Source organism: Acomys minous (assembly GCF_964271855.1).
Source record: "Acomys minous genome assembly, chromosome: 8".
Classification (NCBI taxonomy): domain Eukaryota; kingdom Metazoa; phylum Chordata; class Mammalia; order Rodentia; family Muridae; genus Acomys; species Acomys minous.
Genome location: NC_140489.1, coordinates 101,544,390 through 101,561,398, shown reverse-complemented (window position 1 = coordinate 101,561,398; position 17,009 = coordinate 101,544,390). Strand labels below are relative to the sequence as shown.

Sequence of the window (17,009 nt, the reverse complement as noted above, 5' to 3'; positions counted from 1 at the left end):
GGCTATGACTATTTTTAGCACTGAGGCCAGGGTGTGAATGTCTGTAGAACTGAGCAAGGCCTGCAGCTTTCTTTGCATAGACAGAAGATCTGTTGGTTTTTAAAGGTCAAAGGTAGGAAAGAAACTTGTGTGCCCACACTAGGGAGAGTACCCTGGGCTGGCCAGCTGCCAGGAGGAACCCCATTAGGTCAGGAACACACACGGGCTCAGCGCTTTTTCTTTTCTTTTCCATCTCCTGGTAAATTCCTGATGCAGAGATGAGACCATGCCCTGAGGAAGGAATGCAGACGCTAGTACATGCAGGGCTACGCAAGGAGGCCCACCAGCTGGGGCCTCAGGCAGTCCCTCCCCACCTCCCATAGGCTTGGCTCCTCTCTCTGGTGGCTGAGTGAGTCTGGCAGCCTGCAAGCCCGGTCCAGGTGTGCAGCAGAAAGACGGATAGGAATGTGCCTCTGGGGTAGACCTTCCCTTGTCTTGTCGGTGCCAGCTTGCTCCTCCACCTCTGTGCCTGTACAAGACAGACTGTTAGTCATAAGCACACCAGGGGCTCAGGGCAAAGCTGCTAACAGCTGTGAACCACAGGATCTGCATGGAGCGGGGAGGATGCCTGTTCTCTCAGCTCTTCATTTGTCATGTAGGGGTCTTTTCTCTCTAGGTGGAACAGGGTTCGGTGGGAGAGGACGTCTGCCTTCTGAGGTCATTGCTTGTGTCACAGGGGTAGGAAAGTGCTTTGATTGAATAAAAAAATGGTTTGGAAGGGGAGGAGGCGTGGTAGAGGAATTGGGCTGAGAATGCAGAGAGCCCGATGACCATGAGAGGAGAGGAAGCCTTCTGCAGCAGAGCGGGCTGCAGTATATGGCACCTTTCATCTGTCTCTACTGCTGGCTTCTCATAGCTGCTCACATGGGTCATAGGCAAAGACATCATTATAGCCTTGGAGCCAAGTTCTTGAGTGTGAGCTTTGGCTTCTTCGTGTACACCAAAGAAGCAGGTTAGATGGTGCTCACATAACTCTCTTAAATGCAATCCCTCTTGCCCTAGGGACAGAGAAGACCTGGAAGGCTCCTGAAGGCCTTTGAGTCAGTTCCTGACCTACCAACAGTGCATGGGGCTAATCTGCATATACTAAGAAGCAGTATCCTGGGGGGGGGGGCACCTGCAATTAGCTCTGCAAACCAAGTGTGCTGGCCTAGCAAGGAGGGAGGGGACCAGTCCAGCCAAGAGGCAGCTCTGAGATAACACCACTTAGAAAGTTATCTGAGAAAGTTCCTTTTCTGGTTGGTGGTGCCATAGCCCTGGATTTTCTACCTTGAAGATTGAAAAAGACACCTGATTTTTTAAAAAAATAAGTAGAGACCAAGTATAGTGGTATACCTCTTTAGTCCAGCACTCAGGATACAGAGGCAGTTGGATCCTTATGAGTTGGATAACCTGGTCTACATGGTGAGTTTTCAGACAGCTAAAGTTACTACATAGTAGGATACTGTCTTGAAAAATTAAAAAACTAAAAACAAAAACCTCGGAAGTTCCAATAGTGTGTAGCTTAGCTACCATCAGAATACACATTAAATTGGGGGGGGGGGACCTTTCTTTAAGACTGGTCCCTTAAGATCAGAAGAGTGTCTGTCTTTTGACTCATTGGCTCTTTGCACTAGGAGGCAGTGTTAAGTGATACGATCCCAGGGGAATTCTTGCTGTGGGGTAGACAGTGGCTACAAAGGACGGGTACAGAGGTAGAGGAAGCGCAGGGAGATGGTTGGTGACATCAGGCCATGACATGCAATGCAAGACAGGCCAGTGGCCGGCACAGTGTAGGCTACTGTGGGGAGAAGAGGAAAAGGTGCAGCTGGGTTCTTTCAAGGACATCCTAATCCTAAATTAGGCTTGCTCTGGCTTGGGACCTGTGATGGGAGGAGGCAGGAGAAAGGCGAGGACATTACTCACCTGAGCTTCCTGTGTCCTGGTGGCTCCTCGGCTAACCTGTAGCAGCACAGGCAGAAACAGCACAGGTCACAGTCAGGCTCTCCTCAGTCCTCTGGGCTCCTCTAAGGGGGCTTTCCTGACCCACCCAGCCCAGGGGCTAGACTTGCATCTCCCTTTCTGTTGAACTTTCCTGCAGGGATAACTGGCTAAGAGGCAGATCACCTAAGACCCACAACTCAACTGACAGGGAGTGTGGTGAAGAAAATCAACCAATGGAAGCAGAGTCACCATAACTCTAGGGAGCAGTTACAGAGGGGTCAGAGCCTGTTTGGTTCAGAAAGGAAACAAGGTGGGAACACTTTTGATGGGGACATTGCTTCTCTATGTTCTGGGACAATATTGCTATCCAGGTCCCTCTTGGATGCTCTGAGTCCATTTCTGTTCTCAGAGACACCACTGCTGCCCAGATATGCATTGGGGACATTTTGAAGGGCGCAGAAGCCCTGGAGTGATTCAGATAAATGTGGATGCTGGGGCACCTGAGGAGGCAACAGTCGGTCTCATTCTGTGATCTTGTGTCACACTTGGTATGAGGGGATGCCCTAGGAAGGGCACCACAGCGTGGCAGGATGCCTTCTCTAGGATTCAGATAGCCAGGGTAGAGCAGACAGAGGTGACAGCTAGGCATGAATGCGGGAAAGGGGAGCCTGCTTCAGTCAGAGTGCTTCCAAAGTACCCATTTGGTGCTCGTGACTTGTGTGCTCAACAGACCAGTGTGCTGGATGACTGGGTTGTGTTTAGGTCACGTGAGATTGACTTCACCCCGAAAGAAATCTTTCTTTGCAAGATCAATAGTTATTGATAAGTGTTCCCACACCATATCTGCAAGGACCCACACAATGTTGAGAGGCAAACAAAAACTCTCATCTTGCACCCTAACTCTACCCTCTAGCCCTTAGAGGTGGCACCTACATGCCGCAGAAAGCCTTCACACAGACACGTGGCTTAGAGTACAGGGAGGCTAAGAGTAGACAGAAAGGTACTGACGAGCTCAGCCAGGGACAGAGACAGGGCTTCTTGCTTTGGGGAAGTGGAGGGAAGCTAAGGAGGGGCCCAGAGGAGCTCCTAGGGCAGGGAGGCTCATGGGAAGGGAGGCCAAGGCAGCAGCGGCTATGTCTTTAGTCAAGAATGCTTCCCAGCAATGCTGAGTTTGGTTAGGGTATGGGCAGATGCCTGGGGCTGGGTGAGCGTTTACACATGTGGACATGTCTTGTTCCTCCTGCCCCATAGCCCGTCTTATCTAGACCAGGACCTCTGAGTGGCTGCTCTCCTCTGACAGCCATTCTCACTGACTCATACCCAGCAGCCTCTCATCCATACCACCCCAAGGGACAAACAGCACTACAGAGCCACTGTTCTGAGGGGTTTCTAGCCTGCTTCCCCCTGACTGCATTCCACCTCGCACGGGGGCGGCTCCACTTCACTTAGTCTAGTTGTTCTGCCTAGATTAAAGCGCTGGGCTTGGGGTTGGAGATGCCTGGGGTGAATCCAGGTTCTGCCACTTATTAACCTGTCCAGTTAATAAGCCTTGGAGCCTTGTCTGGGGCTGTAAAGCCAAATGAAGATGGCTGTGTTACAGACCGACCTACAGGCTAGGAAGTAGCTAGGAGCCAGCGCTGGTCCCTCCTCACCTTTCCTGCTTTCCCCCTTCACCTCTAAGGCTGGCCAACCACTCCTCACTTAATGCTAGCCTGTGCCCTGTTTGTTGCCTTAGATAGGTTCATTCGCTGACATTACTAGAAGACAGGCACCGTTCCAGACCTAGGATTACATCACTAACAACACAGTCCGAAATCTCTACCTCAGGGGGTTTGTGTTCTGGAGGAATCAAGAAGCAACATCTTATATATTTAAGACATAACTTGAGACTCTCAAGTGTCTTGAGGATTTTGTTATCTGTTTAATATTCCACTGAAAGGTGACAATCAAGAGTATGAGGTTTAGAGTTGGAAAGGCCCACTTCAAGCCCACTAATTCCCACTCAGAGGCTATATGAACAGACTCCCCTAGAATCTGTTTCCCTATTACTAAAATGGGAATATTATCACCTGCATATCTCAGCGTTAAGGATCACATGGGATCTTACATGAAATCAGTTCTCTTCCCACATAACGAGTACATAAATAGTTTCTATGCATAGTGAGGCAAGGAAGGAATTACTGTCCTTTGCCAACACCTTTCTTTCTTGCTTTTATTCTTCCAGAAAGCCATCTATTCCAACCTACAAGTCTCCCTTTTTAGAAAGTCTTGGCATTATTTATTATACACTTATTGGTGGGTTCTATCTATCTATCTATCTATCTATCTATCTATCTATCTATCTATCCATCTATCTATCTTTTATGTGGCAATGCATCACATAGCCCACACTGGTCTTGAGCTCACTTTGCAGCAGAGGACGAGCGTGGCTTTCTGATCCTCTTGTCTTCATCTGCCAAGTACCAGGGCTGCAGGTGTATGCCACCGTGCCTATGGTTTATGTGGTTCTGAGGTTTACCCTGGGCTTTGGGTGTGCTAGGCAAGCACCCCACTGAGCTACTTCCCCCGCCAGCAATCAGTACTTCTGATAAACCCTTTCTGCTGATTTGTTTTCGCCCCCACTTCTGCACATCTCAGTCGTGTTTCTCCAATTAGACCATCAACCCCATGAGGACAGTGGGCAGGTGATGTTTTGTGACTTGTTTGTATCCCAGAATATGAATAAGTCACCTGAAATTACTACCTGTGGGCATACCTCAGAGGGGAGAACAGGCAGGAGGAACTGAGGGCGCTGCAGATTTGGGGAGGATGTGGTAGGAGAGATGTCGGACACAAAGGGGAAGGAAGTTGGCATCCACTTCTCTAGAGCACGGCCTCCCATTCATACTGGACTCCTGACCTGCCTTTACCTCTGTTTTTCCTCATCCTGCATCTTCTCTTCTTCCTCTGCTGTGGAAACAAGTCCAAGGAGGCCAGTGACCCTTTGGTCTAGCACTAGTGTGGGAGGCAGATGAGTGTGGCATCTTGGGAGGTCTGAGGCAGAGACTTAAGGCAGCAAGCAGCCTCCAGGTGTATAAATGTCCCTTGCCCATGCCCAGCAGCTCCAGACTCTGGCACTGTTTGACTGGAACTCCGCACACCCATGAAGCAGAGGGCATGATGCTACCTGCTGACATACTTGATGATGTGTGTGTGTGTGTGTGTGCTATCTACTAGGCTCACACTTGGTATTTTGCATTCAAGTTCAAGAAAACAATCATAGAAGTGCACGGTGGGGGAAACGCAGATTAACTTGGGATTTGAAGTAGGGCTGGGTGCTGGCCACATCTCACCAGGTATAGTGGAGCAGGAAAGCAGACAATGATGTAATAGTTGAAGTGTTAAAGGGATTGAGCAGAATTGACTAAAGAGAAGAGAACTTGGTAGTAACCATGCTAGCTCCCATTAAACACTTGAAAGTTGGCCTGTGAAGGAAGACTAGACTCAGGGCAGTTTAGGTGGGGAGCAGCCCACAACAGAAAGGGTATTTTTAGCTCCTAATAAGGAAGCAATCTCTAGTGATTAGAGCTGGCTATAAATGAGCCTTCTGGAAATACTCAAATTGGAGGCCTTTCTATTGACAGTAAGTTCAATCAAATATCTTTAAAAATATTTTTAATTTGTTTTTTTTTTTGGTTTTTATTTGTTTGTTTTTTGTTTTTGCTTTTTCGAGACAGGGTTTCTTTGTGTAGCCTTGGCTGCCCTGGACTTGCTTTGCAGACCAGGCTGGCCTTGAAAGATATGTGCCTCCACGCCCAGCTTGTTTTTTATTTTTATTTTATATACATTGGTATTTGACTGTATGTATGTCTATGTGAGGTTGTTGGATGCCCTGGGAAAAGGAATTACAGGCAGTTGTGAGTTGCCATGTGGGTGCTGGGAACTGAACCCAGGTCCTCTGGGAGAGCAGTCAGTGCTTTTAACCACTGAGCCATCTCTCCAGGCCTCAATCAAATATCTTTGGGACCCCTTTGAACTCTATGGTTCCATTACTTAAAAATATCTTTGAGGCTGGGTGGTGGCGGCGCATGCCTTTAATCCCAGCACTCAGGAGGCAGAGGCTGGTGGATCACTGTGAGTTAGAGGATACCCACTCCTAGCTAACAAAAGCCCTAGAAGCCACCTTCAAGGAAGAAGTCAGCATGCACTGTGTTGTGCAGGGCTCTCTCCCTTCCACTGAAGAACAAGATTTATCTCTGTATTTAACAAGGATACTGGGTCATGCGTACGTTTGTCTGTGTCAACCTATAGGCTTCTGTGCTTGGGGACTCATAGAAGCTGGCCTGTCCTCTGTCCTGGGTCGGGTAAGAGCCCTGTCTTCATGTTTTTGTACATTTAAGCTCTAGAACTAGTTTTTCTTCTGCACACTGTGTGATCTCAAGCAAATCATTTTCTAAAATAAGGGGGTTGGATGAAGGCTCACTAATGTACTTTCTAAATGACACACTGATATTCTTGTCCCCACCCCCACCCCCCACCACGTAGCCTGGGTGGGCTGTGAATTCATAGGCCTCCCATATTGGGGATTGCAGGCATGCACTACCATGCCTGACTCAGTTCCTGTCAATCACACTGCGTTCTCACTCTTGAGTACTGAGCTCACTCGTGAGCCACTTGTTTTGCATAAACCGTAGCAAGCGGCCAGGAGCAAAACCGTACTTTATCTGCACAGCCTCAGAATCCCTAAGAAAATCCCCCTAAAACTCTAAGTTAAACCTACCAGAGAAAAGGCCGTCTAGTCACCTGTGAGGTCATCCTGAAGCACCGGCCCCCTTCCCCCACTCAATGCATGCACAGTGAGGGGCTGAGCTTCACTGTAGACATGAGAAACAGGACGAAACAGGGTAAGGACATCATTTCTCCTGTGGCAGAATGGGCAACTGACCTGAGCTGGGAAAGCCAATCAGGATACATGTGTAATCTCACCTGCAGGAAAACAGATGGACTTGAGGGCAGAGGAGTGGAAAAGGCGACAACCCTAAAGGGGATGCTTTCCCCTGCTGAAAACAGTACCCTGGCTTGCCTTCCATAGGAGGGTCTGAATAACCCAGGGAAACACTGCTCTGTGTTTTCACTTTGCAACCCTGCTAAGCCACTGCAGAGTACTGCATGAAGGACAGAGATGGGCCCTTGCTGAGAATGCTGCAGCCCCCATAGAAATGCCATGGCTGGAAAAGAATTTCTAACCACCTAGTGTCTATATCACTGATGGACCTGTGGGCACTTGTGGGTGTGGTGGCGTTTTATCCTCTCCTTCTTTCCCAGCTCGTGGGAGGGGGAAAGGCTGTGAAGCAGAGAACTCTAAGAAGCCACTACAGTGGCCGAGTCATGAAGAGATGGAGGCAGAAGTCAAATAGGCCTGAGCATGAAGAACGGAGGGAGCTGCAGCGGAATCTTCAGGTGAGAGCAGAGCCTGGTCATGAGCAAAAGGAGAAGACAAGAGTTTCAAACAGAATCAAGCAGGAGGAGGCCAAAGGGCGGCTGGAGCAGACAGGTGGCCGCGTCCGGGAGAGCTTCAGAGTGAGCTGATGGCCAGCCTACGGAAAGAGCCGCTGTGGATAAAGTGTGAACAGAGATGAGGGAGTGAGGAAGGGGTCTGGCTGAAGAGCAGAGTTTTCTTCAAGTTGAAACTGTGTCTGCTCCATCAGATTGTTCTCAATATAAACTGTAATCTCATGTAGGAGGGAGAGAGGCACTGGGTTAAGATCCTGTGTGTTCCTAGAAGGGAAAATGGAGTAGGAAAGCAGGGCTGTGTGCCCGGTGGTGGGGCAGGGCAGGAGGGCAAGGGTACAGAGAGGAGGAAGAGACTGGTAGGGAGCTCTGGGTTTCACCTGAGTGGAGCTCCTTCACCAGGGATGACATGGTGTTGGTGATGGAGTCAGCAGCCACCAGCAGGTCATTGCGGAGGTTTCTCCTTGTACCTGAGGAGTCAGAACAGATGGCAATGCAGGTGGGTGAGCATGGAGGAAGGCATGGGAGACGCCCCAGCCAGCAAGGCCCTGGGACACGGGTGCAGAGACAACCAGGGGAGAACACAGCAGTTTCGCACATCTGGAGCCCACCGTCTCCACTCCATCTTCTCCACTGGGAGAGCGGGAGCCTGTCAAGTCCATGCTCTGGAGGCACCGCAGTAGAGAGCGGGTTTTAGGTGAGTTTTGCCCCAGGGTGCTCCTCAGTCTTGGGGTAAGGAGCTGAACTCTCCAGCACCACTGTCTCCCATGTCCTTGTCTCCATTCCCTCCCAAGACTCCCTCACCCCGTATTTAAGACTGCATGTGCCTGGTTCCTCAGTTGGCTGTGGCTAGCGCATGCTTACTGACCTCCAGCTAAGTCCCGTGGAGAGTACCACTCTTCCTGCTCTTGCTTGTTATAAGGACCTTATAGACCAAATGTGTGATCTGAGTTTATTCCATACAATTCCTCGGGAAGAGATAAGGCATTTCCTTCAGTCCAGGGCTCAGAAGTCAGGACGCCAGACACACGCGCCTGCAGACCTCCCATGGAAGACCAGCCCATCATAGAGAAAGAGCCAGCACATACCTTATTTATACTGTAAATGTGATTACTAAAGCTACACTATGATCATCCAAAGCCAAGAGCATAAAAGGAAAGCAACTGGCAGGCATCTTGTGTGTGCTTTCAGCCCCTCAGATCTCCACAGACTCCTGGAGACTCACCTTGGGCAAAGGCCTCCTGTACATCTCCCCCAACTCCACTCAGTGAATCCTGTGGGCCGTGGGTTGGGGTGGAGCCGGCAGACGTGGAACGCACAGGCATAGGCATGGGGCGGCCACTTCCATGAGTGGGTGATGTGTGTGGTGACCCTGTGGCTTGAGCCTGGGAGGACCAGAGAGAAAACATGTCACCTTGGTTGTTTAATCTCTCCAAGGAAAGGGGAAAACATGGCCCAGAGTCATGCTTTACAAAAATAAAAAATAAAAAGAGCCAGGACTCGGGAGAGGAAGAAAAGAGAGGGAAGGAGCAGGGTAGGAGAAAGAGCACTGTAAGAGCAGGCTGAGACCTAGCACTTAGGAGGCTGGAGGATGGCTGGGAATTCAAAGGCAGCCTGGGCTACCGAGGAAGTTCAAAGCTACAGGGTGAGAACCTGTCTCAGAAAAGAAGGACAAAAAGAACAGCTAAGAAGGTGGGAAAGAAGTGTCAGGAAGAGAGGCAGAAGCCCTGTGGTGGACATGTTGGTCAGAAGGATAACAGAAGGGAGGTTTCAAGAAAGGGAAAACCCATAAACATCCTGTGTGCATGTCAACATTCTGTACCCATTCTTATCTGATTCCCCAAGAACTGGCCATCTAGCCGGGCGTGGCACCGCACGCCTCCCGCCTCCCAGCACTCGGGGAGCAGAGGCAGGTGGATCACTGAGTTTGAGGCCAGCCTGATCTACAAAGTGAGTCCAGAATGGCCAAGATAACATAGAGAAACCCTGCCTTGAAAAACCAAAAAATAAACAAACAAACAAAAAACTGAGCGTGATGGCGCACACCTTTAATCCCAGCACTCGGGAGGCGGAGGCAGTCCAATCATTGTGAGTTCGAGGCCAGTCTACAAAGCAAGTCTAGGACAGTCGTCAAGGCTACACAGAGAAACCTTGTCTCAAAAAACCGGGGGGGAGGGGGGTAGGGAGAAGAAGAAGAAAAAGAAGAACAAGAAGAAGAAGAAGAAGAAGAAGAAGAAGAAGAAGAAGAAGAAGAAGAAGAGGAAGAAGAAGAAGAAGAAGAAGAAAGTGGACATCTTTCAAAATATACTTTTATTTAATTTTTTTTAAATTTATGTGCATTGGTGTGAGGGTGTCAGATCTTGGAGTTACAGACAGTTGTGAGCTGCCATATGGGTGCTAGGAATTGAACCCGGGTCCTTTGGAAGAGCAGATGGTGCTCTTAACCACTGAGCCAATTCTCCAGCCCGAAAGTGGCCATCTTTTAAAATGACTTTTGTGGACAGAAATAGCAAGGTTACGTGAGAAGCTTCTTGAGAGTGTGTGGGAGGGAGCACAGTGCAGCAGAGGCAGATGCCAGAATAACCCCTTCCTCTCCCACGGCAGCCTTCTCACCCCCGAGATCCCACCCAGGCAGCTGCACTTCTGAGTACAGCGGCTGGTCACCTGCCACACCCTCTCGGTACATCTGTTTGGGCAGACCTGGGAGTAGGTGAGAGTGGCCAAATGCTCATTAGAGCGGAGCTTTCCTCATGACAGCCTGATAATTTAGTCATTATTCACTTATTTATTTGAGACAGGTTCCCCCCCCCTCCAGAGCCCTGGCTGTCCTGGAACTATGCAGACCAGGCTGGTCTTGAACTCACAGAGGTCTGCTTGCCTTTACCTCCTGAGTGCTGGGATGAAAGACGTGCCCGGCTACCACCCTGCTATCCATTCTTCCTTTTCTCCTCCTCCTCCCCCGCTCCTCTTACTCCTGGTTTTTCGAGACAGAGTTTCTGTCCTGGACTTGTTCTGTAGACCAGGCTGGCCTTGAATTCACATTGTGTGCCTCCCGAGTGCTGGGATTAAAGGCATTAAAGGTGTACGGCACCACCGCCCGGCTACTCTTAAAGACTGGACTCAGACTATAAGTTAAAGCTCTTGGCATTCTGTTGCCAGTGTTCTTCTTTGACTTCCTGTGTTCTTTCTAAAAGCTTAGCATGTCCTACAGCTTCCTCCTCGCTTTTCTTGGGATATTGTTTCTTCGGAGCAACATGTTGGCGTTTGTGTTGCAGGAGTTACCCATGGAGTAACAAGACGCTCAGCTCAATCTTGGGTGTGTTGGTCCTGGGCTTCTTACCTTCTTTGTTTAAGGGCTTTATGACAACATGGCAGACATCATCTTCTTTAGAGAAACTAAAAAGTTTTCAGATTCTGCTAGCTCTTTTGGGCCCCAACCACTGAGGCACAGTAGTGTTTGTCAGTCCAGGAACATCCTTCTCTTTTCAAAATAACCAAGCTGAGAATACTCAGACTGTCACCCACAATGCATTCCTAACAGACTGTCACCCACAATGCACTCCTAAAAGACCTGCACTTCCCCTTTCCAGTTCTCGGTCTACAACAAGAATGCCCCTTACTCAACAACAGGTGCTTCATGGGAAAATCTTATTGCTGCCTATACTACTGATTCGGTCTGTAAACCCTGCCACTCCTCACCCAGAGCATCAGCAGCCACTCCTGGAGCCATGCGCTTCTCATAGATGTTTGAGGCTTGTGTTCATCCACTTGAAGGCATTTCTGACAGCCAGCGGTTGGGAGGGAGATATTTAGCTTCCTCTTGGCAGGGCTGACCCCCAAGAGGTGCCATGAGAAAGACCTGGTATAGTTTTGAAGACAGCTTGGAACAATAGGGTGTGGCAGCTGGAGGAATAAACTAACCAGAGGTAGATCCCTGACTCAGTCAGATTGGAGGGTTTTGTGGGAGCAAAACTGGAAGGAGAGACGCGAGGATTTTGAGTTCTTGTGAATTCCGCTGGGGATCTAGCTCAGAAACAGCACACGGACAGAACATGTCCCAAGCAGTGCTGTAGCCATGTGGGTGCTGAGTGGACTATTTTGTGTACTAGGGCTCCTATCCTTTAGGTCTGCTTTCTGAGATGTGGCCTCCACCTCAGATACTCCTGCTGCAGTCACACGCTGGGCTCCCTGGAGAATGTTGCTCTGCCCCATTCTCTGTGACTCTTGCTCAACTTTTGTGTGTTTATTTATTTATTTTAATAGGGTCTCATGTAGCCCTAGCTGGCCTTGAACTTACTATGTAGCTAAGGGCAGCCTCAGACTCCTGCTCCTTCAAGTACTGGGACTACAGGCACATCACAATACCAGCTCTGTGTCTGTTTTAATTTAAGAAATATCAAAGCTCAGAAGATGATCAAGAACACCATAACCCACCCCAGGTGAATAACTATATGTGTAACTTATTTTAATCTAAAACCAGATGAACTTGAAGACTCCTTTACTACCAATTCTTCAAAGGCTCAGTCCCTTCACTGTCCCCTTTTGAAACTTCCAAGTTTTTTGTTTGTTTGTTTATTTCTGAGATAGGGTTTCTCTGTTTAGCCCTGGCTGGCCTGGCCTTGCTTTGTAGACCAGGCTGGTCTTGCACTCAGAGATCTGACAGTCTCTGCCTCCTGGGGTGCTGGGATTACACGCATGCATCACCGCTTCTCCTTCTCTTTCTTTCTTTTCTTTTCTTTCTTTCTTTTTCTTTTTTCTTTTTTTTTTGAGAGTGTTTCTTTGTGTAGCCTTGGCTGTCCTAGACTCCCTTTGTAGACCAGGCTGGACTCAAACTTATAGCAATCCACTTGCCTCTGCCTCCCAAGAGCTGGGATTAAAGTCATGTGCTACCATGCCCAGCCCTTAAATGTTCTTATCACAAGAAATTATTACCTGTTTATAATGATAGATATAGTTAATCAATACAGCACATATATTAGATTAGACCATGCTGCAAAGAGATATAAAATTATCATCTTTTGGTTAAAAAACAAAACAAATCACTCTTTGCTCTTCAGAATAAGTCATCAAACTCCATATGGGCAGATCAACTAAAAAAATGGATCAATACTCTAAATAAAATTAGAATAGAATGGGGGGGCGGCAGAGGCAGGCAGACCTCTGAGTTTGAGGCCAGCCTGGTCTATATAGTGAGTTTCAGGACATCCAGGGCTACATAAGAAAGATCCTGCCTCAAAAACAAAAAACCAAACCAAAACAAAACAAAAAACCAAATCACTATGAATGTTAATATTTATATAATTCCTGATTGTTTTGTGGTTCTTCCTGCTGTATGTAGTTTATTTTATGTATGTGTAACAATATAAATGTATATGTAAAAAAAGAAATATTAAAAAGAAGAAGAAGAAGAAGAAGAGGAGGAGGAGGAGGAGGAGGAGGAGGAGGAGGAGGAGCTGGGTATTGGGTATGCTAATCCCAGAATTTTGGAGAGAAAGGCAGAAGGCTTTGGGGTTGGAGACCAGCCTCAGCTGCACAATGAATGTCAATCAAAGGCACCTGGGCTGCATGACAACCTGTTTCAGTAAATAAAGGATTAGGGCTGGAGAGATCTCTGCTGTCACAGAACTGGAATTTAGATTTCTGCACCCCTATCAGGTGGCTTCAAGGGAACCATTGCCCACTTCAGACCCCCATGGGCACACGTGCATACACTGGTAAAATGATAAAACAAAAACTTTAAGTGATAAACAACAACAAAAAAAAGTGAAAGGATGACACAAAGGGAGAAAAGTCTTAAGAAGACATCTGATAAGGGACCTGTACCTGGCACATACAAAGGACTTTCCTGAATCAGTCATAAAAGAACAAATAATCTAATTTAGAAATGGGCAAAAGATCAATCAGACAATTCTCTAAAGATACAAAAAAGTCCAGCAGGCATGAAAAAGATACTTAATTAAACATTAGGGAAAGAAATGAATAGCACAATGAGATACCACTTTACACCCATTACGATGAATTCTGCAAAAGAGATAATAACAAGTGCCAACAAGAATGAGAGGAAACTGCAATCCTTAGACACGGACAGCAGCAGCAACATAAAATGGCGCAGCTGCTTTGGAAAACAGTCTGGCAGCTCCTTAAAGGGCTGAGAACCACAGGATATGGCAATCCCACTCCCGGGTATATATTCAACCAAGAGGAATGAAAACATGTCTGAACAAAAATTGGTGTCCAGATGTTCACAAGAACATTAAATAACAACCAAAGAGTGGAAACAACTCAAAAGTTGACTGATGAATGCTTCAAATAAAGCATGCTCTACCCATACAGTGAAATAGGAATGAAGGACCAATTACACCTGTCTTGGGGTTTTATTGCTGTGAAGAGACAATGACCACAGCAACGCTTAGAAAGGAAAACATGTAACTGGGGCTGGCTTACAGTTCAGAGACCTAGTCCATTGTCATCATGGTAGGAAACATGGCAGCATGTAGTCAGACATGGTGCTGGAAATTCTACATTTTGGTCCACGGGTAGCAGAAGGGGACTGTCTACCACATTGGGAGCAGCTTGAGCACAGGGGACCCTGAAGCCCACCCCACAGTGACACACTTCCTTCAGCAAGGCCACAGCGCCCAACAGTGCCACTCCCTACGGGCCAAGCATTCACACACATGAGTTGATGAGGGTCATACCTATTCAAACCACCACAACATCTCGGAACATTTTGCTAAGTGGAGGAAGCCATTCACAGAAAAACCATGCATTCTAAAAATTCCACTTATATGAAATTTCCAGAACAGGGAAATTATAGGCAAAGCACATTAGTGCTTACGAGGCGGGTGGGGTTGGAAGGATGAAGAATGGTTGCAAACGGGTGTGCAGTTCCTGAAACTCAAGGTGATGATGATAGTACAACTCTGTGGATAGTTGTTAAAAAGCCACTGAATTTTACAGTTAAAGATGGTAAATTTACGTTGGATATGAGCCAGGAGGAAGGCAGCGTCTGAAGGAAAGCATCCACAAATGGTATTTGAAGCAGAACAGTGCCTAGAACATACACAGAATTCTCCTGACTCAATAATGTGACAAACAATCCAGCCACAAAACGGGTGAAATCTGAGAACACATTTCCTCAAAGAAGGTGTTTGAGTAGCAAAATTATGTACATGCCAAGCGCCAAGGGAGGGACACTGCAGACACAACACATACACTCTGCTCAGAAACAGCTGCAGCTGAAAAGACTGGCAAGGGTGTGGGGACCTCAACTCCCTACTGCTGTGGACCCTGAGAAGCTGCCTGGATCTCAGCAGTTTCTCAGAATATTAACATAGCCTAACCCATATAACCCAGCAAACTCTGCTCCCAAGTGCTCCCTGAAACACGCAACACAAGCACACTTAAAATGCACAAATGTTCACTGGTAACAATGTACTAGCCCCAAGCACAAACAACCCCAAGTCCACTAGCTTGGATTAATATAATATTATATGACTAAGTGTTTTTAATTTTGTGAAATACTGTTTCATTTTTCAGTAATTATTAAACATTATATCAATCCTTACTTTTTCAGAGTATGAATCCTTTCTTCCCAGTAACAAGTGAATCCTGTTATGGCCAACTAATTTTTTCTTTTTTAACTTGAGTATTTCATACATGCATATAACTTGTTTTGATCAAATCCACCCCTATCCCTCCCCTCTCCTCCCTCCCCTAGCTCATGCCACTACTATTCCCGCCGAGTTTCACATGCTTAAAAAAAAAGTCCTTAGTTCAGGATGTAGGTGGGTGGCAGACTATCTACTGGACCATGGGCAGTCCCTCAGGGCGGCACTCTCTCCCTCACAGCAGCCATCAATTTCGGCTAATTGATATTTACATATTAAAAGTGCTGGGACAGGGAGTTGGAGGGATGGTTCAGTGGTTAAGAACCCTGGCTGCTCTTCCAGAGGATAGAGGTTCAATTCCCACCATCCACATGTGGCCTCACGATCAATTCCCACCATCCACATGTGGCCTCACGATCATCTCTAACTATAGTTCCAGAGGATGGAGGTTCAATTCCCACCATCCACATGTGGCCTCACAATCATCTCTAACTATAGTTCCAGAGGATGGAACTACCTCTTCTGACCTCTTCAGGCACCAAGAGCACACAGTGCACATACATACATGCAGGTAGAAATTCATACATATACAACTGAAAAATAAATCTTAAAAAAAGAAGTGGTGTGATAGAGCTGTCAGGGACCCACTGAACCCGGTGCTTGGGTAGAGTTTGAACACTTAGGTATCCAGAGCAGGTAAGACACAACGTGGCTCATAGATATGCATGTGCTCCAGTCCTGCCTGAGCACTGGTATGCCATTGGCCCAGGGATGTTAGGAGACTATTTCTCTGTAGTTCTAACAAAACACAACAACAACAACAACAGTGCTGGCAGTGTTGCATTCTCTGTGTTGAAGAGACTGTTCCCTCCCTTGCCAACAGGCCCGATATGCTTTCTCTTCTCTGGGGCACAATTCCCATCGCTCTCTGTGACTCCTGACCCGGGCATGCCTGCCTGCTGGACCCCAGACATCAGCCTTGAGGTTGAGATCATGTCTTCCTAAGGCCCGAGCCCTGCTCTTTGGTGGCTTCTCACATTCCACCCCTACACCACTGTGCTTCGGCACAGGTTGATGGTTAGTAAGTACTTGTCAAGTGATGATGAGGGTCCAGTTTCCCAACCTTCCTTCTGTAATGGAAAGTAGGAAAGTAGCTAGAGCAGGCAATAATCCCCAGTGAGCAGTAAATCTATTATTGGAAACTGTGTGAAATTCTCTAACTAGCTAATAACTAAATGTGGTAGCCAGGCCTCAGACAGCCCAAAGTGACCCGCTGCTCACACCCTGGAATAATCTCCAGTTCTGGAATGTTGGCTGAACAAGTGACTTCCGTCTAATGAATCAGACAAATAGGACAAACGCCACTTTGGAGGCCAGGTTATGAAAGATGCTGACTGGGTGAGCCTCAGCTGTGGCCTGTAGAGCCTCTGCAGGATCCCTGGCCTATAGGGTTGTAGCATGATTGACATCATTTCCTCTCCCCATGCCCCTTTCCTTTTCTGAGACAGTCTGACATAGCGCAGGCTGCTGTGCACCCCCACACCTGGTGATATGTTATTCTAAGCCACAGTTTTGGGATGATACTGTGCAACAATAAATAATCCATGCACCAAATTTACTGTGTTTTAAAATTTTTATTTATTTTTATTTTATGTGCATTGGTGTTTTGCCTGCTTGAACATCTGTGTGAAGGTGCCCAATCCCCTGGAACAGGAGTCACAGAGAGTTGTGAGCTACATGTGGGTGCTGGGAATTGAACTCAGAACCTAGGGAAGAACAGCTAGTGCTTTTAACCACTGAGCCATCTCTCCAGCCCTATGTTTTTGTTTTTTAAATAACTACTTTAAAACAGGATTCACAGTTGGAATTTGGTTGACAAACTAGGCAGATAGATTTGGGGGAAGAGACTAGAACCAGAGGCCCCAATGACAGGCTGAAGGTCCCGAG

General features: G+C 47.5%; 1 protein-coding gene across 7 annotated transcripts in view; it reads right to left on the bottom strand.

The window, feature by feature from the left end:
• Positions 1–407: 407 nt before the first annotated feature.
• Positions 408–17,009, bottom strand: part of DTNB (dystrobrevin beta) — a 216,508-nt gene continuing 199,906 nt past the window's right edge. For 4 of the 7 annotated variants that reach the window (XR_014781191.1, XR_014781193.1, XR_014781194.1 and 1 more), the window contains 5 exons: positions 8,678–8,837; positions 7,833–7,922; positions 6,887–6,927; positions 1,945–1,980; positions 409–508 (listed from right to left, as the gene is read on the bottom strand). Coding sequence is in view for 2 of the 7 variants with exons in the window: in XM_084792601.1 (XP_084648727.1) it covers positions 1,976–1,980; positions 7,833–7,922; positions 8,678–8,837 (255 nt within the window). In the remaining 5 variants the exon portion in view is untranslated. Of the gene's footprint in view, positions 509–1,944; positions 1,981–6,886; positions 6,928–7,832; positions 7,923–8,677; positions 8,838–17,009 lie in introns of all 7 variants that reach the window. The other 3 variants (XM_084792601.1, XR_014781192.1, XM_084792602.1) reach the window with 3 other exon arrangements.